General features: G+C 37.6%; 4 protein-coding genes across 4 annotated transcripts; all 4 read right to left on the bottom strand.

Annotated features, from left to right (window-relative positions):
• Positions 1-289: 289 nt before the first annotated feature.
• LOC127140522 (G-protein coupled receptor 4-like) lies at positions 290-2,705 on the bottom strand (the record flags this gene model as incomplete). The annotated part of the gene is made up of 4 exons (XM_051068479.1): positions 2,603-2,705; positions 1,928-2,137; positions 556-743; positions 290-410 (listed from the first exon to the last, which is right to left on the bottom strand). Coding segments are annotated over exons 2-4 (504 nt in total), but the record flags the coding sequence as incomplete, so codon positions are not given.
• A 5,932-nt stretch (positions 2,706-8,637) lies between these two features.
• Positions 8,638-10,351, bottom strand: LOC127140521 (ovarian cancer G-protein coupled receptor 1-like). The gene is made up of 3 exons (XM_051068478.1): positions 10,127-10,351; positions 9,648-9,862; positions 8,638-9,546 (listed from the first exon to the last, which is right to left on the bottom strand). The coding sequence occupies exons 1-3, from the start codon at positions 10,349-10,351 to the stop codon at positions 9,030-9,032; spliced, it is 957 nt and encodes a 318-aa protein (XP_050924435.1). The 3' UTR covers positions 8,638-9,029.
• A 4,922-nt stretch (positions 10,352-15,273) lies between these two features.
• Positions 15,274-17,039, bottom strand: LOC108901332 (G-protein coupled receptor 4-like). Its single transcript, XM_018702799.2, has 3 exons — positions 16,965-17,039; positions 16,514-16,710; positions 15,274-16,410 (listed from the first exon to the last, which is right to left on the bottom strand). The coding sequence occupies exons 1-3, from the start codon at positions 17,037-17,039 to the stop codon at positions 15,912-15,914; spliced, it is 771 nt and encodes a 256-aa protein (XP_018558315.2). The 3' UTR covers positions 15,274-15,911.
• Positions 17,040-21,546: 4,507 nt separating this feature from the next.
• Positions 21,547-22,620, bottom strand: LOC127140520 (mas-related G-protein coupled receptor member B4-like; the record flags this gene model as incomplete). Its single annotated transcript, XM_051068476.1, is given in 5 exon segments — positions 21,547-21,872; positions 21,875-22,029; positions 22,123-22,204; positions 22,243-22,324; positions 22,577-22,620. Coding segments are annotated over 5 exon segments (689 nt in total), but the record flags the coding sequence as incomplete, so codon positions are not given.
• Between the last annotated feature and the right edge of the window lie 1,536 nt (positions 22,621-24,156).

The following is a 24,156-nucleotide window of genomic DNA, read 5'->3' as shown; positions in this document are numbered from 1 at the left end:
TAGAGAAACAAGTCTGCAAGAGGACTGAACTTTATAAAAGTGAAAGATAGATCAATTAAGGTATCATTATAGCTGTGTTCTTCAGCAAGGCCCCAGATGATGCTGGGCAGGAATAGAAGCACATAGGTAATTAGTACTACAACCAAAACTGCTATGATCCGTCGTTTTTCATCAGAGGGGACACGGCTGGCTGACAGAGCTTTAAGGGTCCCACCCAGGACAAATATGAACAAGGGGAGGGGAAGGAGGAAGAAGACAGCCCAGATGATTTTCAAAATGTCATAATCACATCGTAAATTAAAGGGAGGAGAAATACAAGAGGCAGAGCCCAGACCATGACACAGACCGCTATAGGGATCTTAATTGTTCGATGGAAGCGGTACCACAGCGGACAGGCGATGACCAAATACCTGTAATACAACAGACACATAGATAGACTTTGTAGAGCATCTGAATTATGTAGCACACACACACACCTGTACATTTGAATATATTTGCATAAAAAGCAGTCAGACACAAAATAACTATAAACCTACTGGATAGACTGATAGTTACCTTTCCAGGGCGACACACACCATGAAGCCAACACTGGCCATCAGACCAAAATAGTAAATAGAAAAGAAGGCTTCATTAATCTTCCAATCCTCAGGTTCTGCCACTTCAACGATCATGCAGCAGAACTGAATGAGGTCAGAAATGAGGAGGTTGATGACGTAGATCGGAGCAACATGATCGTTTCTCACCTGCAGGAAAACATTGGTGAAAGTAAACAAAGCAGTTGTAAACATGTTCTGAGCCGATTACATGTCAGAGCCATTTATGCAATTTTAATCAAACTCTCATTGACACCATTGGAAATATCAGAGATGATGCACTGGCCAGTCTCTGTCATATCAAGACTAAGGGTTTTGAGTTTGTTAAGTGATGTTCACAAATTATTCCAAAGTTTATTGTATATCAGCTCTTGTTAACCTGGGAGTAACTCTGTTTTGCATGTGTATAAAGGATTTGTATTGTAAAAGAAAGAGACTGTGAATAAAATCAGATCAGTGAACAAATGACATCAGTCTTCAGGTAACACAAAAACAAAAAGGAAAAGTGATGTGATTTTGTGAACATGTGTAGAAATACAAAGCATAAAACTCAGAACTTAGGTATAAAACTTAACCACAGTGTGTGTGACATTGAAGTCATGTGTGAAAATTTTGTCCTGGTCTAGGTGAGTTGCTTTCTCATTACTATTCAAGATCATGGTCTTTCACTTTGAAAACATTATTCCTTTATTTCATGCTCTGATTTTGTAATGCCTCTCCCCTCTCTGTCAAATAGTCCTTGCTCAAGCACAAAACCTCAAGCCTAAAACTTTTTGTCTACCCTCACATATATAGTCGCTTGCACAAATGTTATGCGCTCCAGGATATTTGCATCCCAGAGCACCCAGCTGATCTGTTGTTACAAGTACATCACAAATAACTGTATAGTTTTTCATGGCATTCCAACCAATAGTAAGAAAAAAAAAAAAACAAAAAAACGCAACCACATGGTAAAAAAATGGGACAAATAAGGTCAGTTGGCTTCATCCTCTGGGGGCCATACATTTCTACAGAATTTATGAAAAAATGCTGTACAAATTGTCCAGCTTGACAGATTTCATTAAGCTGTAACTAAATAGTATTATTAATCTCAACAGTTGAGGAGAAGGCCATAGTGGAGTAACACATGCTGCATGTGTTTAGGGTCCTGTTAACCTCAGAAGACTTCTGGCAGCTGTGGGGACATTTAATTTGGATTATGGAGTAAATTATCCCTTTGTCTCAGAGCCCTGACACCTAGCCCCCACAGCCAGATCAAGATCCTTTTAAGACAGACCATACAACAGACACAAGACAGACAGACAATAAATAACTCTCAGTTATTCTGTACTCACCAGAGAATAAACACCATGGATGGCCACAAGGGTCAAAGGAAGGCCGATACCAATGATAATACATGTCAATACATCTATGACGAATCCAATTTTGCCATAATCGTCAGAGTCATCAGTGGCGCTGTTATTGTAATCATGATAGAAGTTGTCATGGCTTGTGTCCTGAGAGAAGTTCATATAGTAGAAATCTTCCATTCTTCAGCGTGAAACCTGTTGTTTGAGAGATCATGTTATTGAAAGGGAGCAAGTCACCTTAATATCTAGCTTACACGGTGCAGTGATAATATTAAAACTGTGAAGTGCAAGTTCACATAAATACAGTACACCTATAGTACAGCATATAAATCTATGAGTAATTCAGCATTTTAGCACAAATGTGTTTTGTTTAAATACATTTTGTGCTATTCAATATACATTATACTCTTTTTGCATGTTTTTTGTTGTTTTAGTTTTATTTAATTCAGCAGTTAGTTATACTTGTGTTTAGGACGAGAGGGGAAAAACAGAGCATAAAAGCAACTGGCTGTGGTATACATATATAGCTGTACAGCAACAGTCCAAAGCTGTCTCCTTGTCACAGTTTGCATATTCATTTGCATTAATTTCCCTTATTATGTGTCAATACATTTACAGGTTATACATAAAATGAGATAAGTAACTCAATGCAGACCTTACCTTTGAAAGCTGAAAGAATACAACTTGAATGTGTTTTCGTTTCGAAAGTCTACCTAAGTTTGTCCAATGTAGCATGTCATGACATGAGGGAGGTTCCTAATCTAATCTAATCAGGAAGACAGGAGCGGTTTTCTGTTTAACTCAAGATTGTTGTGTCACTCTTGCTATGACTAGGCTGGGGCATCGTTTCTCTTTGACTGTGACTTCCTCTAGTATTTGTACCACAAATGCACATTACCCTTTTTTTGGTTACAAAAGTTAACCCAAAACATATTATTAAATGGTTCCCTGAATGCAACCTGCAAATAAGAGAAATGATGTCAGTAAAGTGTGGGATAATCAGGTGACCAAAGGTGCATGACCATCTGACAAGCAGTTCAGATTATAGCAGCATTCTGGTACCATTGAGATGAATTTACTGGAACATTGTTTGTTATAAATGCAACAACATATTATAGACGTCTTACCTGCAAAGTCAGTGCATTTATAGTCAAATGCACTTTTATTCATGTTCAACAAATATCTGAAAAAAAAAACCAAAACAACATCTATTATATGTCTCAACTGGATCTAGAATAGGGATATAAATGAAGTGGCCCTGTGATATTTGTCCTTACAATGTTTGCAAAGGCTTTTAAAGACACGAAGACCTGAAAACAAGTTTGCAAGCACAGTGGAATTGATGTATAGTCATCTTACAGGTGTGTCCCATAATACTGATTACAATCCTACATGTTTGCAGCTGTGGGGAAAAGAGATGCAGAGCAGAGGTGCAATCATGTTACAGAGCTTATCATTTTCTGTTGTCCTGTTCCATGCTCCAAGTATACAGTACGTCATGCTGCCATTTTACTGTGTGACTGCCCGTGGCCATGTAAAAATGTATGAGGCCTGTTGAGAGAGAGAGAGACAGAGCTGGGCTGGGCTTTTATCCTCTGGGAACAGCTAGTCCAGGGTGCTCCAAATTGAACTGGCTGCACCAACCATGGCTTTCTATTACATTTGAAAACAATCACACCTTCCATTTAAATATGAATAACATATTAACTGCAATAACAAGGAGAAAACTGAACAACATGACTTCTTTATTTTTCTTTTGCGCACTTTAAGCACAGGAGACAACAAATACAGTTTGTTAGTCACATCTCTCTTGCAAATGAGATCTTGATCTTATTAAGATTACAAAGGTCATATGTAAAAGAAGAAGAAATGGGGGGGGCATAAGGATTATACAAACATCAGTGGGAGATAAGGAACAATCAGGGGGATAAATATATAAATCTAATTTAAAATATAAACATTTCCGGTGTTAGTGGCAGTGTTGTGAGCACCTTCTTGTTACTTGATGATTTGACTGAAACTTCCAAAGTTCAGAAAACCCAAAAATCTATTATTTTCATGTAGTTTCTGATTTACATGTGTTATCATGTTAATTGTTAATACTTACATAGTGTTCATAGAAGTATCTCTTTTTCTTTTTACATGAAACTGGTTATTTACATACTCTCATCATTCACAGCAATTATATGACATTATTTTGCTCTGTCTCCAACTTGCAACAACACACGGAGGCCAGCAGCTTTTCAAAAGCCCCTTTTCTCATGAAGACATACAGAACCAAGTCTGCAAGAGGACTGAACTGGATGATGGTTAAAGACAAGCTGTTGAGGACAGCATCATCTCTGGCTTCTTCTGCCAAGAGCCAAATGATTGTCGGGAGGAACAATGTCTAATTAAACAACACCAGAATCAAAGCTCCAACTATTGTGCGTTTTTCCTCAGAAGGGAGCGAGATGGCAGCAGGCAGTGACGTGAAGGGAGGGAAGGGGAGGAGGAGGAAGATGGAGAAGAGGAGGAATGGGCTCAAGAAATCCGGTGCCAGATTGATAAGAATGAAATAGATAAACAGAAAGGCCCAGACTACAACACACACCACAGCAGAGGACTTGATACTTCGTTTGAAACGGTACCAGAGTGGACAGGCGACAACCAGATATCTGTAACATAAGATAAATACATAGATAATTTACATACCATCATATATGGTATACTCCTGAGATATGATAATAAGATACATGCAGGTACACTCATAATAAAAAGATTACCTTTGCATAGCAACACACACCTTGAAGCCAACACTGGCCATCAGACTAGTGTCATAAATGTAGTGAGAGACATAGAAGATCAGAAAATCCTCAGGCTCAGTCACCCAAACAATCATGCAGCAGAGCTGAATGATGTCAGAGATGAGGAGGTTGATGATGTAAACAATAACAACAACATTATCATTTCTCACCTGCAGGAGAACATTGGTCAAAAGAGAGATTAAATTCTAATCATGAGGTGAGACATTCATGTAAATTTTGCCATGTCAACGTGTCCTCCCAACACACTCCCTGACTCCTGCTTTTCCCCAAAGACATCCGTCATAACGTACACACCAGAGAATACAGAGCATAGATGGCCATTATGGTCAAAGGAATGCCGATGCAGATGACGATCCACATTGTCACATATGAGATGGTTGAGATTTCTGATTCCATTTGGTCGTAATTATAGCTGTTGTTCTGTGAAGCTGTGTTGTTGTAGACATCCTCCATTCCTCAGAGTTAAATCTGTAGTTTGGGGCAAAAGATCATGGAAAAGCAAAGAGAGTTTCATGGTCTCCTCAACATCACCATTACACTTGTTGTGAAGTGGTTTTTTGAGTTCACAGACAGTACACACAGAGGAGCAGTAACCTCTGAACAGGTTTTATCTTGATATTCTAATGGAGGTTTTTTCATAGAGGTAATTCACCACAATTAGAATGAAAGCATTATAAAAACCAGATCTGTCAATCCATAAATTCATCACAGTGGTATTAGGCAGTCCAGTGACACAGCAGGGCACAAATAGATAGATAGTTCTTTACGCCCATGGGGATACATATGGATAACAATACTTTAAAATGAGAAAATGTTTGTGGTTTCACCCTAACCTGTCTTAAAGGACATGCTTTATTAATGAGGTGTTGACCTCATTAATAAACACAACACACTGTAGTTTTCTGCTAAGTGTGACTCAGGCCATATTTCTGAGAAATTAATACTGTCCGTTATTAATTTACTGTACAACCTGAAAGGATAACCCCACACTGACAAATGAACTGTACTTCCATAGCGCTTTTCTAGTCATATCAACCACTCAAAGCACTTCACGCTACATGTCACACTTTTAACACATTCACACACACCGATGTACACACAATATGATAAAATAGCAAATAGAAAATTAACAAAAAAGACAACTAAACAATAACCTTACCTTGCCACATGGTTAAAGATGTAAATAGGTAAAATTTAAGGTATTCTAGAAAAGGCTTAAACCATCAAGTATGCCAACAAGGAAATCATACACTTTACAAAGTTTGAGAGTTGTGTTGTAATGTTTGCTACACTGTCAAGTAACTGATGGTTTGAGTGATCCCCTGCAACAGCTTCTGGTTTTTTGCTGCTATCATTGCTGTTGCTGTTCATTCTGCACAGAGAGGCCAAAATCTTGTCTACAGCAACCTTCCTAATGCAAGCAGGCAGAAACAAGTCTGCAAGACAATGAAAGAAAAATAACTGAAAGTATTATCATATCTGCCTTCTTCTTCAAGGCATCAAAAGGTGGTGGGCAGGAATGGCAGTGTTAAACAGCACCACAACCAAAATTGCCACAATTCATCATCTCATCATGGGGGATACAGCTGACTGCAGACAGGGTTTTGAGGGGTCTCACCCGGGAAGAATATGAGCAGGGGGAGGACAAGGAGGAAGAAAAATGGTTTCAACAATCTGAAAATCAACCCAGAAACAGACAGGGAGGAGACAAACATGAACAAGGGCCCACATCATAACCACTTAATGATTCGTCTGAAGTGGTACCACAGCAGCTGGGTGATGACCAAGTATCTGAGTTCGGAAATCAGAGGGTTGATGACATAGATTTCTCACCTGCAAGAAAACACTGGTAAACGTTAACAAAGCATTATTGCATTTTTCATCAAACTCTCATTGGCTCTATTGCAAATATCAGACATGGTACATTAGCCAGTCACTGTGAGGCCAGATTCACATATGCAGCTCAGGAGCATAGTGAAATAATAGGAGACATGTCAGCTGAAGTTAAATAAACTGATTTATTAACTGCTGTCCACCACATAAGATAAATTCAATAACTAATAATAATATTATTAAAATGTGAAGGGGATCAAACTAGATTAAAACAGGGTTTTGACAGCTTGTGAAATGAGGAGAATGATATGGTGGAGGAGAGCAGAAAAACATAGCACTGGCTAAATGACACAAAAATCTTCCAAAATCTGCAAACTGAAAATGCAAGGTTATTACAGCAAATAAAATAGGAAACCAAATAGTAATAGTTAAAACTTGGAACATACATACATTTTCCAGCTATCTATAAAACCTAACAATAAAATTAATCAATTTCCAAAGAAAATACATTAACACAAAGATAAAAAAATAAATAATAAAAATACCAATGTAATTCTCCTGTATTTACTTAGCAGAGCCCATAAAACACTTTTCAACCATTGTGCCATTTGGAGCCTCATGTCACCATCTACTGGCCAAATGCAAAACAAAGGATATGGGGCAGCAACATGAATGAAATGCTTAAATTCCAGATTAGAAGACTTGTGATCATATTTTACACTTCAGGATATTTTTTTTTATGTTTTATCATTTCAACTGTATTCTACTATATTGTCTTTTTATAAATTAGACTCTACTAATGGCTGCCCACAGAACGAGTTGTTGTTCACAAATAGACTATTAAACACTTGTATCTAATTACAACCACATTATAGTGTATTTTAGGATATTTATTAAATGTTTTATATGTCACTTATCCAACAATGTCACTTTACAATCTTAAGCCAAAATGTAGGCAAAATAGACAGCTTCTTTAATGAGGCAAGACCGCAGCATTTAAAAAAACCCTTACAACTACCAGAGCCTCAGAGATAAGTGATAAGTGACTCTAAAAGACATTCTGTAAACTGACACACAGAAACTTACTGATCTAGCAGCATTAACATAAAAAACAACTGATAATTGATGGCTCTCTTAGTGTAACAGGGACCGGTACTCGGACATTCTAAACTATAGTAGTGACTTTTCAGTTCTTCAATTTAATACTTCTTCAATATAATATTACTCCTGCTTTCTGAAACATTGGTAACACTTTCAAGAGGTAATATTGTCTCATATTTGTGACAATATCTTACTTTGAAGACATTTTTAGCTTCTTTTTGCATTGGTCTCAAATTTTCCTGGACACTGAAAATATCAAAATTGAATCAGACAGACACAAATGTTACTGATCTGAAGAAGGTTCTGGGTTCACCCTGGGGCTTTTCTGTGTGGAGTTTGCATGTTTTCCCTGTGCCTGTGTGGGTTCTGTCCAGATACTCTGATAAATATTATGTAATATGTAAATATTCAGTGAGATCAGACTGGGATGTACATTAGTTTAAAAGTACAGAGGAAAACACAGATATTTAAGCAATTAAATCCAAATCAGGTTTATTTCTATAGCATTTGCAAGGGTCACAATATCAGAAATACAACACAAGGGGAACTGCTGCTGATCTTTTTACAGTGCAACCAAACAAACTCATTGTTTTGATTTTAAAAAGCAAGTCAATGAATGATCTTTTTACATCTGTGCATGAATAACTGTCATCTAATTTTATTCTACACATCCAAGTAGTTTTTCCACACAACAGCAGGACACAGTGAAAAGAGCAACTAACCCCATCTTGTAGAAATTATGTTCATTTACTACTAAATTGTTTCCCCAAATATATTGTGGTGGAAACATGATGACTTGTTGGATATTCAGAAGCAACATGTTCTTTCTTAGAAAGAATAAAGTGCTACATTTATTAATGGCAGCAGAGTCACTAGGAGGTGATTGAGGTGGACAGCACACGCAAGTGCACCAGAGCTCATAGTTCACATCCACAGTCACATCTGTGGTTTATGTTACAAAAGCACTTTGGTTTAAGGTTAGGAAAAGTTCCTGGTTTAGGTCAAATGTAAATAAAAACATTACTTTTGAAGTCACTTTGAACTTTTCCAGAATTACACCAGACCACAATTATTGTCTAACATATATAAGAGCAAAAAGAGTGTATAAGTATGAAAATTACACAGTTACTACAACTGAATATTCTACTGCAAGATCAGATATTTTGATGGAAAACAAATATGTTGTCTCTATGTCTCTGAACATTTAAGGCTTGCAAAATAAAACAATATAATTCAAATTAGATAATCATATCATTTTATTTATTTATTGTTATTTTTTTTATTATTATTCCTCCCTAAGTCCAGTATAGATAATGAATGAATTAATGCTCTGTCTACTTCTGTGGTTAGCTATTTATGGTGGCTACCCGACCCTGTTCTTCCTCTCTTGTTACCCTGCAACAACACAGGGAGGTCAGCGGCTTCTCTGTAGACCCTTTGCTTATGAAAACACACAGAACCAAGTCTGCAAAAGGACTAAAGTCTGTCAACTCTACAAAAATCAATAAAACCAAAAAAATATAAGTAAATTCATCAGCATTAAATGACCTTTCCATGATCAAAATGACCCGGGGCAAGAGCAGTAGTGTGTAGTGCAGCAGCACCAGGACTAAAGTTCCTATGATCTGCTGTTTTTCTTTAACAGAGACAGAAATGTCCATAGAGAGGGCTTTGATGGTCCCAGCCAGGAAGAAGATGAGCAAGGGGAAAGGGAGGAGGAGGAGGATGAAGAGGGCATAGGGGACAAAAAATGCTATAATGAACTCAATGAAACCAAAGACCCAGACCATGACGGAGACCACCACAGAAAACTTGATGCTACATCTGAAGCGGTACCACAGAGGCCAGGTGACAATTAAATACCTGTAATAAAGGATATATGGAGTGTTAGCCAGCCAGAATATTCATCACATTTATGACTCTGGTGTTTCTTTTAGACTTTCTCATGTACACACATTACTTGCCTTTCTAGGGCTACACACACCATGAAGCCAACACTGACCAGCAGACCAATGTAGAAAATCAATGTGGAGACACAGAGAGCAATAACATAATATTCCCAGGCATTATATTCAAGATGCTGCCAGTCAACCATCCAGATCACCAAGCTACATATCTTGATAAGGTCAGAGATCAGAAGGTTGATGACATAGACCGGTGCAACATGGTTGTCTCGCACCTGCAGTTATAGATAAGATGAAAACAGCAGCAAGGAATTTATAAACACATCATTCAACATGACTGACCCACCACCATTGCTACATTTCACACAGAGACCAATGCCATACACAGTTCCACCCTTAAATGAACATTTTAAAAAAAGGGAGTGATTGAAAGTTGCTGGGTACACAACATCCTGGCTGTTGTGGACAGCAAGAGTTAGTAGTTCATTGCTGTGATGGACATTTCTACATACAGGAGAGCTTGATAATTCTTTACATACCTGTGAATACAGAAAATAGATGGCCAGCACGGTCAGAGGAAAACCTATCAAGATCACAGTCCATGCAGATAACTTAGCAAAATCATTCCGAAGCCCATACTTAATGCAAAAATTGTACAATTCAAACCAGCCATCACTTTCGAAGACGCTGGAGGGAGGTTGGTAATTGTCATTGTAGTGAGTGTCATTGTAGTCAGATTTGTCGTGCAGGTAGGAGGCTTCCATTCTTCACAGTGTGACTTGTTGTAAAAATTGGAGAAACCACGGGCAAAATGACTCAACAGCACAACTCATAGACAGAAAAGTGATTCAAATACAGACTTGCCAAAAAGGGTTCAGTACACAGATTAAAAAAAGTTGAGGCCAGCTTAACAATAGGAAAATTGCATGACCGTTTGACACTGGCTACAAAGACAAACTGGCACTGAGAGCAGGGAACACACAGACCAAATACACTGGAGAGGGAAAGCTAATGAGAAACAGGTGAAACTCCTCAGGGCGGAGCAGACAGTCACAAGGGCGGGAAACACACAAGAGGAGGATCTGAAATGAGAGGACAGGTAAGTATCAAGATAAAACAGGAAACAATGAATAAGCAAGGGAAGGAACTTTTATTTATTAAAGCTGATTTCTTAGAAAATGCTTTACAGAATGCAATAGAAACAGCAAAAATATATTGGACAAAAACAACATAAACAAAACTAACAAACATAAAACAATAAAAATCAATCAATGCAGAAAGGAATGTTCATTGAAAGCCTGAGTAAACAGGTAGGTTTTTAGCCTGGACTGAAAAATAGTAGCTATGGTTTGCAAGAACGTTGCTGAGTTGTCTAAAACCAACTTTCTCAGTATTTTTACTGATAAATGGCAGGTTTGATAGGAGTTGTTTAGTATTGGTGCATCCAGGTTAGTTTTTTTAAATAAGTTGCTTAATTACTTCAGTTTTTAGTGCTTTAGAGAAGACTGCAAGCAAACGCCTAAAACCTTTTTCAAGAAATCGTAATCAAATCAAGGCAACAGGTGGAGGACTGATGATCCGATAATGCAACATGAAGGCCTATGACATTGGAGATATTTAGACCTTTGGAGATAACCAGGTCCAGTACATGGCCTTTGTTGTGAGTAGGCTCTCTTACATGATGAGAGTCCAAACTTGTCAGTGATAACAGGAGGTTCCTGAGTATTTGTAACATTTGGTTCATTGACATAGATATTGAACTCACCAGCAATAATTGCATGGTCACAGTCAGTTACAGTAGAAAGCAACTCTGTGGAATCATCAAAGAACTTATATTTAGTATAATATTTCAGTGACTTATACAAATTGACCAAATGGTTTTAGTACTGATTTTTAGTGTGACAGACAGATATCCAGAGGAACTGGACTGGACCACACCTTTAAATAACACTGCTACTCCAGTTCCTCTTTTTCCTCCTCTAACTACTTCAAGAAAATTACAGGTAGGGGGCACTGACAAATTATGAGCGGCTGCTCTGTTTTTTTTTTTTTTTTTTTTTTTTCATCCAACCAGGTTTCAGTTAAAAACATAATATCAAGCTTATGATCTATAATAAAACCATTAATAAAAAGGATTTGCCTGCTAGGGATCTAACATTCAGCAATCCCAAGTGTATTGTGTCAGGGATCGATAGAGATTGTTGTCTGTTGGAATAAGTTGCAAATCATACAGATTGGGATGAATAAACACTATTTCTAATCAGGACAGGAATTTTACCTAGATTTAAGGTGCAATGATGAGAAGCAGAACTTCTGTCTTGTGTGTTCAAACCAGCTTGAAAGACACAATTCCAGCTGGTGGAGTCAGGGAGACAATAAGGAAACACTGAGAGCGCAAGATTAACTCAACTTTCTTTAAAAAGTTGTGATCTTCCTCCATCTTCCATTCACCTTTCCTTTCTTGTCTCTTTTATCTCTCCATATTTTCTATTTTACATCTTTCTTTCTTCACCTCTCACATTTTTTATCTTTCACCATCTCCTCTCCATCCACTCTCCTCCTCCATTTCCTTAACGTTCCTTCTTTCACGTCTCCTGTTTAACAACTACTTTTCTTCACATCCCCACCCTTCCTGTCCTTCCTTTTCCTTGTAGTCACACACACACACACACGCACACACACACACACATACCCTTCATGGGCAGCACAGTGGCTCTGTGATTAGCCCGCTAAAAGTGGTCAGCAGCTTGTTTTACTGTGTTGTAACAATCCAATATGATTGTCAGTTTTTCTTTGAAGCATTTAAGTAGATAAAATTAGCTCCACCTCAACCAGATCACCATCTGACAATCTAGTAATCTGATATAATGTGTAATAATATATCAGTCACCCGGGCATGTGTCATGATTTTGACTCATGTCCTGGCAGTTCACACTTCCTGATGGCATACACCAGGTTTGTGTACACTGTGTTTTCACTGAGCAAGAAAATACACACACAATCACTTTGATTGTCTTTGATGCAGATTGGAAAACTAAATTTGTTTTTGGTTCAGTTTGGTGGTAAAGGGTGAAATTTCAGAGATAGTGTCTTTCAGGTGATGATGTATGCAGACAATAAACATCATGGGCTGGGTAAGTGCACAGTGATGAACTGCAGGATAAATAACTGAAGTATTTCATTCAGGATATTTGATATCCTCACCACCACCTCACCACTTAAGCAGTATTTTTGTTAATTTTCTCAAATGAGAAGATTGTTATGTACACTATGGAGACTTAAAAAAAATCAAATACTGGACCTTTGCCAGTTTTGTTAAGGTGACATATAAAAACTTTGAGTTTTGAAAAGGCAAAACTGATTCTCTAAAAACATTGCTGGGTTGTTGATGCTGGGACCAATGAGTTGTTAGGGGTTCATTCACAGCTGAACTGCTGGTTGGGTTATTTTGACCCAGGTTTATTAATTTTCTTGCTCATCCAGTGTCAGAACTTTCTGCATCTATCTCTTCCGGGATTTTATGGCAGGAAAGATAAAGATTTTATGGTTAATAAGAATTCATTGTTAACACTTTTATTAGGCTACACTTATTCAAAATTAACTAGTTGTTTTTTAGCATGCATAATGGCTCTTTATTAGTCATTATTAAGCACTTATTAATCCCTTACTATGCATGATCATATGCATCTTATATTTCCAAAACAGCCTTAAATAATTATTAACAATCATGCAAGTTTATGTATCAGTATGGTGTTTTGTAGTTTTAGTTTTATGATGCATTCAGATATTTGGAAAATGGTGGTTTATAAGTATGTCTAAATTCATGACCTTCAGTTTCAGATATCAAATTTGACACTGAAAAGAAAAGGAACTGACTCTGAATGCTGCTATCATTGCTGTTCATGCTGCAACAACACAGAGAGGCCAAAATCTTGCCTACAGCAACCTTCCTAATGAAAAGACTTAGTTCTTGCAGAACTAAGTCTGCAAGAGGACTGAACTTTAGCAGTGTGTAAAAAAGCAGCACCACAACCAAAATGTCCACAATTCATCTTTTTTTCATAATTATGGGACATGGCTGACTGCAGATAGAGCTTCACAGGTCCCACCCATAATCATTTTCATGACCATTGCAGTTCTTTTGTTCTTTTTAATAATCTCTTTGCTTAAGGGAAAAAAGTAACATCAGAAATGTATGTATGTGTCACAACTGAACTAGGACGTGAACCCAAATGCACAACTCAGACTCAAAGTACAAAATAAACAAATCTTTAATAGACAAAGTAACAACAGAAAATCACTCACAAGGAGGTAAACTCACTAGGTAAAGTACAAACAAAAGATCACTCACAAGGAGGCAAGATAATGAAACAAACAAGGCAAGACTAGGGATCAAAAAAACTTGGCATAACAGGAACTCGAGGTGCAGGCTGGCTTGGCTCTCTGAACAAGACGAACTAGCACAGGACAAAGGGAGACACGGACTCTAAATAGACACAAGGTAAGGGGGAGCAGGTGGAGACAATTAGGGCGGGGCAAGCAATCAGGCAGGCAGGAAACACATGAGGGGAAGAGGCAAGTGACCTGAAAGGAGAGGAGAGTAAGATTTCAAAATAAAACAGGAAGTCACAAGACAACATGAAGACGGGACAACACGACAGTGAGTTAACATAATTTCTTAGTCATGACAGTATGTATGTGTATGACCCCACCTGAATGTGTTCCTTACAATAATGTTTGATGTTTTGTCCTCTGCAGTGTAAATATGGTAAGTAATAACATGCAGTAGGTCCCTGATAATCTGTACGTGATCATCTAGAGGAAGAGAGGAAAAAGGACTCAGGCATGAATACGTAAAGTAAGTGATAACATGATAACATGATAATATGCAGTAGGTTTCTTTGTCTGTACTTGATTCAAATATGTAAAATATGACAACAGAAAAACAGTAAGAGCCAACAGGAAAGACACACATACATACACTATATATTGTTACAGCCCGACTCTTAGACTGCAACAAACTGGAGACACTTGGGTATACTAAGTAACAAAACAATGTACTTAGAACAAAATATATCAAAATAAATGCAAAAAAGTAGAGGGAAAGATCTATAGAGTCAGTAGTGTAGGGATTGGCTGAGTGAAAAATGTGCTGTGTGGATGTTGGATGGAAAACAAAAACAAGAAGAAGGAAAAACCACAAAGCAGAGGACTAAGGTGCAAGGTGGTGCTGTTAGGCTGCAATGAGTGCAAGGATATTTAAAAAATTGTCATAACAACATTTTTCTTAAGAAGCTGTAAAATATATAGCAGTACACAGCTTTATCCATGTTATTTCCTGCATGCTTCTGTTTTCAAGCTTGGAGACAGACGTCAAAGTATGTAGGCAAAGGAGCCAGGGACAGGCACTCAGTGGTGGCCTGCTCATAACGTTCAGCTGTGACCTGTCCACATTACAAATACCCTGACATTACAAACCAAAAAGAACACTCTACTGAACTGGAAAGACCGAACAAAGATATCCATAACTCAGGCGCAACTTACTTATCTCTCTCTCTCTCTCTCTCTATATATATATATATATATATATATATATATATATATATATATATATATACACACACAAACATTAGCTGCCATTAAAAGTACAGACAAAACACAGACTTCAAAATTATTGAAACAAAATCAGGTTTATTTATATGGCATCTATAACTGTCACGTCACAATATCAGACATGCAACACAAGAGTAATTGGTCATTTTACAGTGCAGATAAACAAACCCATATAGTTTTTAATGAATCAGTCCATAAATGGCTTTTTAACATCTGTCCTTGTGCACATGTCATCTGATTTTATTCTGCACACTACAGCAGGACAGAGTGTTCATATACTATTAAACCGTTTTCTCTATTATGTTGTGGTGGCAACATAATTGCAGGCTGGACCATGGTCAGGGGCAACATTTCCTTTTTTGAATCAACTGCTCCATTTACTAATGGTAGCAGAGTCACCAGGAGAAGGTTGGGGTGGATGCAAGTGTACAAAGTGCACCAGATAGCGGGATTTACATCCATAGTCACGTTTGTGGTTTATGTAACTAAAGCATTTTGGTTAAGGTTAGGGAAACTTCAGTGGATCGCATCAAACTTATCAACAGCCCAACTACCGACCAATCAGATCACTTGAAAACTAGAGTCATTATTCTTATAGGATCCAGGTGACAAAAATAAATAAATAAATATGATAAAGATGATAAACGGAAATGCACTGAATAACTACTGTGGCTACCCTGCTCTGTCTACACAGACAGACTTCTTCTGTGGTTATACATTTACAGTTGCTGCCTGTCCTTTCTCTTGTAACCACCCACAACAACACAGGGAGCTCAGCAGCTTTCCTGTAGCCCCTTTACTTATGAAAACATAAAGGACTAAATCTGCAAAAGGGCTGATCTTAATCAAATTTCCAAACATCCATAAATAATAATTGAAAGCTGAACTGTATTTCTCTATCAGGACATTAATGACCCAGGGCAAGAACAGCAGTGTGTAGCTCAAAACCACCAGGACTAAAATTGCTATAATTTGCCCTTTTTCTTTAGAAGAGACAGAAATGGCTGCAGACAGGGCTTTTAAGGTCCCCACCAGGGAGAAGATGAGCAGAGGGAAGAGGATGAGGAGGAAGATGGGGCGGAAAATGGGCTCAAAAGATGATATAGTGAACTCAATGAAACAGAAGACCCAGACCATGATGGAGACCACCACTGAGGACTTGATACTTCGCCTGAAGCGGTACCACAGAGGCCAGGCAATGATCAAGTACCTGTAATAAAGGATATATGGAGTGTTAGCCAGTCAGAATATTCATTGCATTTCTATCTTTCTGGTGTTTCTTTCAAAAATGTTCACATACTCACACTACCTACCTTTCTAGGGCTACACACACCATGAAGCAAGCACTAGCCAACAAAGAACTGTAGTAGAGTAACATAGAGGTGCAGCCGACCGTAGGATGTTGCCAGTCTAAGAATATCGCCACCCAGATCACCATGCAGCACATCTGGATGAGGTCAGAGATCAGAAGGTTGATGACAAAGATCGGTGCAACATGGTCGTCTCGCACCTGCAGTTATAGTGAAAGATGAAAACAGCAGCAGGAAATTTATAAACACATCATTCAACATGACTGACCCACCACCATTGCTACATATCACACAGAGACCAACAGCAGTTCCACTCTTAAAACATAATATATAAGAAAGTGGCAGTGAATGAAAGTTACAGATACACAACATCCTGCCTATTGTGGACAGCAACAGTTAGTAGGTCACAGCTGTGGTGCAGATTTCTACATATAATTGATAATTCTTCACGTACCTGTAAATACAGAGCATAGATGGCCAGCAAGGTCAGTGGTAAACCTATGATGATCACAATCATTGGTGAGAACATTCCTATAGTACTGTACTCCCTGCAAAAATGTGAAATTCCATACAAAGTGTAAGTTTCAGTTTGGCTGGAGGTGTCATTGAAGTCAACTCTGTAGTGGTGGTAGGAAGCTTCCATTCTTCAGTGTGACCTGTTGTGGAGAAATCACAAGCAAGAGGACTCAACAGGATGACTCACAAAGAGGAACTTGATTCAAAAAAACAGATTTGCCAAAAAAGGTTCAGTACAGAGGTAATCAGGCAGAGGAAAATGCAGACAGATCCAGTCAGGAGAGGACTAACTTTAGGTCAGAAAAACTAGCAGAGATTTAAAAATAATAATAATAATAGTCAGGAACAATAAACTCTAGGAAAATTGCTGGAATGCTTGACACTGGCTACAAAGACAAACTGACACTGAGAGCAGGGAACACACAGACCAAATATACGAGAGAGGGAAGGATAATGAAGACAGGTAGAACTAATAAGGGTGGGGTAGACTGTCACACAGGCAGGAAACACACAAGAGCAGGAAGTGAAGTATCTGAAACGAGAAGATGGTCAAGTATCAAAATAAAACAGGAATCGATGAACAGGTGAATGACAAAGAAAAACATTAACTAAGGAGCATGGCATGATATGACAGTTTACTATAACAAAGAAAAGGGTATTAGGTGTGTTAGCATCTACTGATTTTTTCCTCCTCCCAAAACCATTGACATAATTCTGGTCACTCCTACTGTAACCACTGCAGCATAAATATCAGTGATGGAAGAAATGCTCAGATCTTTTACTTCATTAAAATGACCAATACAACAATGCAGAAATAATCACATTTAACTTGAAGACAAGTACAAAAGTATTGGTAGAAAAATGTATTTCAAGTAATACTCATTATACACAATCACCAATTTAAGAATAATATACATGTATATTATAGAATTTCATTATGATTATTTCTGCATTAATGTGTAAGCATCATTTTAATGCTGCAGCTGGTAATGGTGGCTCATCAAGCTACCCATCCGGATCTATAATAAGACATAAGAATTAATTAATTAATCAATTAATCATATTTTATTTTAAGAATCTAAATCAGCAAAAATAACTAATAACTGAAATTGTGAAATAAGTGAAGTGGAGTTATGATCATGAATAATAATAATGATTATTATTATAACAATTAGAATAAAAATAAGAACATACAACAATAAGAAAATTTCAAAGGTAAAAATGTGTTCCCGCTTAAAACTTCATGTTGGCTACATATATACCAAGGTACTGGTTAAGTGCTGCTGCCCCACCACTATAATATGTTACATGTACCATCAACTGCATGTTGTCATCGTCAAAAATCTTTCACTCATTTTAATCACAGACAACAGTGTATTTATCAGGTGCTTGGCTTCATTATGTCCATTTCTTTGTCTGATATTTGCTCTGAAAAAGCAGATAAACTTTTCACCTTTTTTTTTTTCTTTTTTATCAAGCAGGACCAAACAGGTTCTCAGCAATGTCCTGAATACAACACACAGAACAAATGTATAAAGACATTTAACATGCATGCATAGTACACAAGAAGGTTGGCCATAATCATCAAGATATATACAAAATTATGATGAAATATTAATATTGTGATAAAATGTCTCATTGGGATTGTCTCCACATCATTTTCTTTCCAACCCAAATATCTCATAGCACTAAGATGTAGCTGCAGAAGGCCTATGCAAAACCAGATTAGACAATGTCAAATCCAGTGTTCAAAACATTATAATGTGTATTTAACCAACACTTTCATTCTGTAGGGGAGTTTAGTGGAGTTCTGTGTGGGGACAGAGGCTATCCCTGTACGCCATACATGCTAACGCCCAACCCAGAAAACAAGGCCATAAATTGAGATGTTTTTTAGCCAAATGAAACCTAGATTTCAGTGCCTAAAAAGTCACAGGATTACTCTGAGAGGACCTGTGACATCACCATAGCCTGTGCAGTATTACATGACATGGGGAGGGCCTTCAAAAAGCATGGGATAAAGAGTTGTTTTTTTTTGTTTTTTTTGTTTTTGTTTTTTTGCTTCAGCAATCACAATGGTATAGGATGATGCTGTCAGTACTGGGAGGTCATGTTAATGTAGAAATCCTCCATTTTTTAGCATGAAATCTGTTGTTTGAGAGATTATGTTATGGAAAAGGATGAAGTTTTTTAATATCTGCCTTACATTTGATATCACTAAAGCTGACATGCTAGGTCACAAATATGGCACATATACCTATGCTCTAACCCACAATCAAATCACATCTAAAGATGCAGTCTTTTTACTGTCATTCTTCAACATGTTTTACATATAGCTGGGATTGGCTTCAGCCTCAATGAGAAGAAATCTGAACAAAGTAAGACATAATTGTTTTGACTGTGGTATTCTGCAGAACTACTGTCCAAAGGTGTCCACAGTTTACATAATCATTTTCATGGCTGGTTTGTTCTCCTGTTGAAAAATGTTATATCACAAAATTCACTACATTTATTTGAAAGTTGCAAGATCCCACCTGAATGTGTTCCCTACAACTATGTTTGATGTTTTGTCCTCTTCAGTCTATCTAAGTGATAACATGCTATATGTTCCTGATAATCTGTACTTGATCTTTTAAAGGAAGAGAGGAAAAAAATACTCAGGCATGAATATGTAAATGATAACATGATAACATACAGTAGGTCCCTGATAATCTGTGCTTGAAGAGAAGAGGAAAAAGTAGTCAGCACGAATATGTAAAGTACAAGATGACATGCAGTAGTTTTGTGATTATCTGCACTTGATCATTTAGAGGAGAGGAAAAAGGACTCAGGCATGAATATGTAAAGGAAGTGATAATGTATACAGACAACAATACAACAGTCACAGTCAACAGGAAGGAGACGATATATTCTTTAAACAAAATACAATTCATGCATAATATCACACCCTGGAAAAAGCTGTTTGTGCTGTTATGCATGTGTCATGACTCAGCTCATGATTTTAATAATTTCATCATGCGATAGTCATCTGATATGTATGATATATTTTCTTGCACATCCTATGTAAAATACCAGCATACAGCACAAACACCCACTGCAGGAAACACTGATGAAAAACAAAATAATAATAACCACAGACTATATCTAACCTCTTCTTCAAGGCACCAAATGGTGGTGGACACAAATAGCAGTATAGTGGGCCTGGTTTCGATGATTTGCAGTTGAAAGGACGCATAGATGTCGTAATTTATTTAAATTAAGTACATACATTTTTTAAACAACATCCACCCTACATACCAGTGTTTCAGCAGAATGAGTGTTAGACTACAAATGCTGAAGAATTACTTCTGCAAACAAAAAAGAAAAAGAAAAAAGAAAACACAGTGTCTTACCCCTGTCATGCACTGGCTCTGTGAATACCTAACAAGTGTATTTTCTTGAAACCAAGATATGTGCTGTGCAAATGTTGAAGAGTTGAATTGTGTAAAATGAAGGGATGATGATGGGTTGATGTCAACTCAAGGCAGAGAGGGAGACTACTTTCATCATTTAGCCTTTAGCCAAATCAGTTATACTGATTTTTTTTCGGCCCATTTATTTATACTTGGTAAAGGACAAAGTGTAATCACACATTCGCCTTTGCTCTTCAATCTAGTTGAATTTGACAGGGAATTTTGAAGGGATGAGACTGACCCCATGCAACATTGTTTGTCTATATTTATATTATTCTATTATTTATATTGTCTGTGTTTGTTACACTGTGCTGCATAATAATACAACCAGCAGAAAAGGAGGGATGCTACTTGCTGCAGTGAGTTCAAGGACATTAAAAAAGGGTAATAACAAAAAGTTGAATTTAGCCATGCTGGCTATAACAATATTATCCATGTTATCATTCACTCTTACACTTCTGACTCATATCTACTGGTGTATCATGTTGAAACGGTCACTTTAGGTTTTACTGCTACATAAGCCAAATCAAAATAAAGCAAAACAGAGACATTTAAGTGATTCGACCTTAATCAGGTTTATTTATATAACATCTGCAAGTGTCACAATATCAGAAATACAACACAAGAGTAACTAACTGGTGTATCTTTCTACAGTGCAACCAACCAAACCAACTCAATGTATTGATAAAGAAGTCAGTCAATAAATGGCCTCCATTACACCCCCAACACACAGTCACACAGTTTGAAGTCTAACCTACAGAAGTACAGGAATTGTCTCAATATGTCCATAAAAATGTTTAATAATGCTGTAGTTACTACAAGTGGATATTATAAGTGATATTTTGTCTGTGAACATTTTACTAATGCATTTTCAGTGGCAACATTGGTGTCCTTCGAGACATATTTGATGTTAAAAATAAATAATATGCAAACATGATTTGTAGAAGCGGGTTGGTGCAATTAAACTATCTTATGGGGAGGTAATTATTGAATGTAAATGCACATAAATGGCTATCATAGCTATCCTGTTCTGTCTACAGAACAGTGGTTATTCATTTTTGTGGCTACCTAGCTCTGCTCTTCCTCTCTTAACATTCTGCAACAACACAGGGAGGTCAGCAGCTTGTCTGTAGCCCCTTTCCTTATGAAAATATATAAAGCCAAGTCTGCAAGAGGACTGAATTGAACAAAAGTTCTAAAGAGACTCAAATCAAAAATATAAGTTTCACAGCATGCCTTTATCAAGATCCAAATGACCCAAGGCAAGAACAGCAGTGTGTAGTTCAGCAGCACCAGGACTAAAGTTCCTTTGATGTGCCATTTTTCTTTAGGAGAAACAGAAATGGCCACAGACAGGGCTTTGAATGTCCTAGCCAGGAAAAAGATGAGCAGGGGAAGGGGATGAGGAGGAGGATGGGACGGAAAATGGGCACAAAAGATGATATAATGAACTCAATGAAGCAGAAGACCCAGACCGTGATGGAGACCAACACAGAAGATTTGATGCTTCTTCTTAAGTGGTACCACAGAGGCCAGGTGATAACCAAATACCTGTAATGAAAATATATGTAAAGTGGTAACCTGTCAGAATATTCAGTGCCTTTCACAGCATTTCCTTTAGAAGTGCTCATGCACATACACTACCCACCTTCTAAGGCGATAGACACCATGAAGACAACACTGGCCAACACAGCACTGAAGTAGATTAATGTAGAGACACAGCTGACTGTATACTGCCAGGGTCTTATATCTCGGATCACCAACCAGACCACAAACAGCACATCTGGATGAGGTCTGTGATCAGAAGGTTGATGACATAGATCGGTGCAACATGGTCGTCTTGCATCTGCAGTTATAGTGAAAGATGAAAACAGTAGCAGGGGATTTATAAACACATCATTCAATATGACTGACCCACCACCATCACTACATATCACACAGAGACCAACAACATTCTTAAAACAGTATATTGAAAAAGTGCAGTGAGTGAAAGTTGCAGATACACAACATCCTGGCTGTTGTGGACAGCAACAGTTAGTAGGTCACTGTCATAATGCAGATTTCTACATACAGGAGAGCTTGATATCTCATTACGTACCTGTGAATACAGAGAATAGATGGCCAGCATGGTCAGTGGAAAACCTATTAAGATCACAGCCCATGCAATCACTGGTGAAAAATGTGTATTGTGAGAATGCGCTCGTGCAAAACTCAGTCCATATATACTCAACATAATTCTCATATTGGTAGAAAGTGTCATTGTAGTAAGTATCATTGTAGGAGGTATCACTGAAGTTAAATTTGTTGTGGCTGTAAGAAACTTCCATTCTGCACCGCGTGACTGTGTTGTAACACCTGAAGAAACTGCAGGCCTCTCACTTTATTGAATCCTCTCTGTGAATCAGACTTGCCAAAAAAGGTTCAGTACACAGGTAATCTCTCGGAGGAAAAGACAAATCCAGCCAGGAGAACACAAAGCTAAGGTCAGAAAAACTCAAAAATCAAAAAAGGCAGGAACGCTAAATACTAGGAAACCCTCCGGAAAGCTTAAACACTGAGTACAAAGACAAACTGGTACTGAGTGCAGGGAACACACAGCCTAAATATACTAGAGAGGAAAGATAATGAGAGACAGGTGAAATTGCTCTGGGTGAGGCAAACAATCACACAGGCGGGAAACACACAAGGGGAGGAAGTGAAGTATCTGAAATGAGAGGACAGGTGAGTATCAAAATAAAACAGGATATAACCTAAACAGCAGGGTGGGATGTGACAGTTGTTTAACATAACTAAGGGCAGCAGGTATTGCTTCTTCCTACCAAACCATTGACTGGCCACTGCTACTGTTACTACTGTGGCAGAAATATCAGTGATGGAGGAAATACTCAGATCTTATACTTCATTAAATTGACCAATACAATTTTCATCATTTTATTATAATCATTGCTGCATTAATGTGTAAGCATAACGGCTTCCTGTTTGAAACTTCATATATGCTACATAGTAAAATACCATAAAACTTTCCATTTAAATGCTGCTTTTCCACCACCATAATGTGTTACATGTACCATTGACTGCAGGCTGCTTTTAAAAAGCCCTTATGCAGAGCAGGAAAAATACGATTTAAACTTAATGAAACGTAAGGCAAAAAGTAGTTTCATTAGAGTAGTGGTCATTAGAGGAAGATTTTGGTTTCAGACATTGTTCCAGAAATCTTATGGTTTGTTCTTTCTGTCTGTATTTGCTGCTGGAAACGTAATTTCCCCGAGGGGGTCATCCCAAAGGGATCAATAAAGTCCGTCTAAGTCTAAGTCGTCTCTAACTTTGCAAACCTAATCCACACTGCCATGTTCTTTTTGGAGAAAAGAGGCCTTCTCCCGGCAACCCTCCCAAACAAGTGATACTGAGCGCATAAATAAACCAAATTCTGTAAATACAAATATTCTATGATATCAGACTGGGGTGTAGCTACCATTAAAAGGAATAAGGCAAAACAGAGACATTTAAGTCATTAAATTATAGTCTGTTTTATTTATATAGCATCGATACAACACACTATACAACACACTATACAACACAAGAGTGACTGGTGTATCTTTTTACAGTGAGACTAAGCAAACTCATATTGTTTTTAAAAAAAAAAGTTCCATGAACAACAACAATGAAAGGTGCAACTAA

This window comes from Lates calcarifer, unplaced genomic scaffold (assembly GCF_001640805.2).
Source record: "Lates calcarifer isolate ASB-BC8 unplaced genomic scaffold, TLL_Latcal_v3 _unitig_462_quiver_2589, whole genome shotgun sequence".
NCBI lineage: Eukaryota > Metazoa > Chordata > Actinopteri > Centropomidae > Lates > Lates calcarifer.
This window is presented reverse-complemented; position numbering and strand designations above follow the sequence as displayed.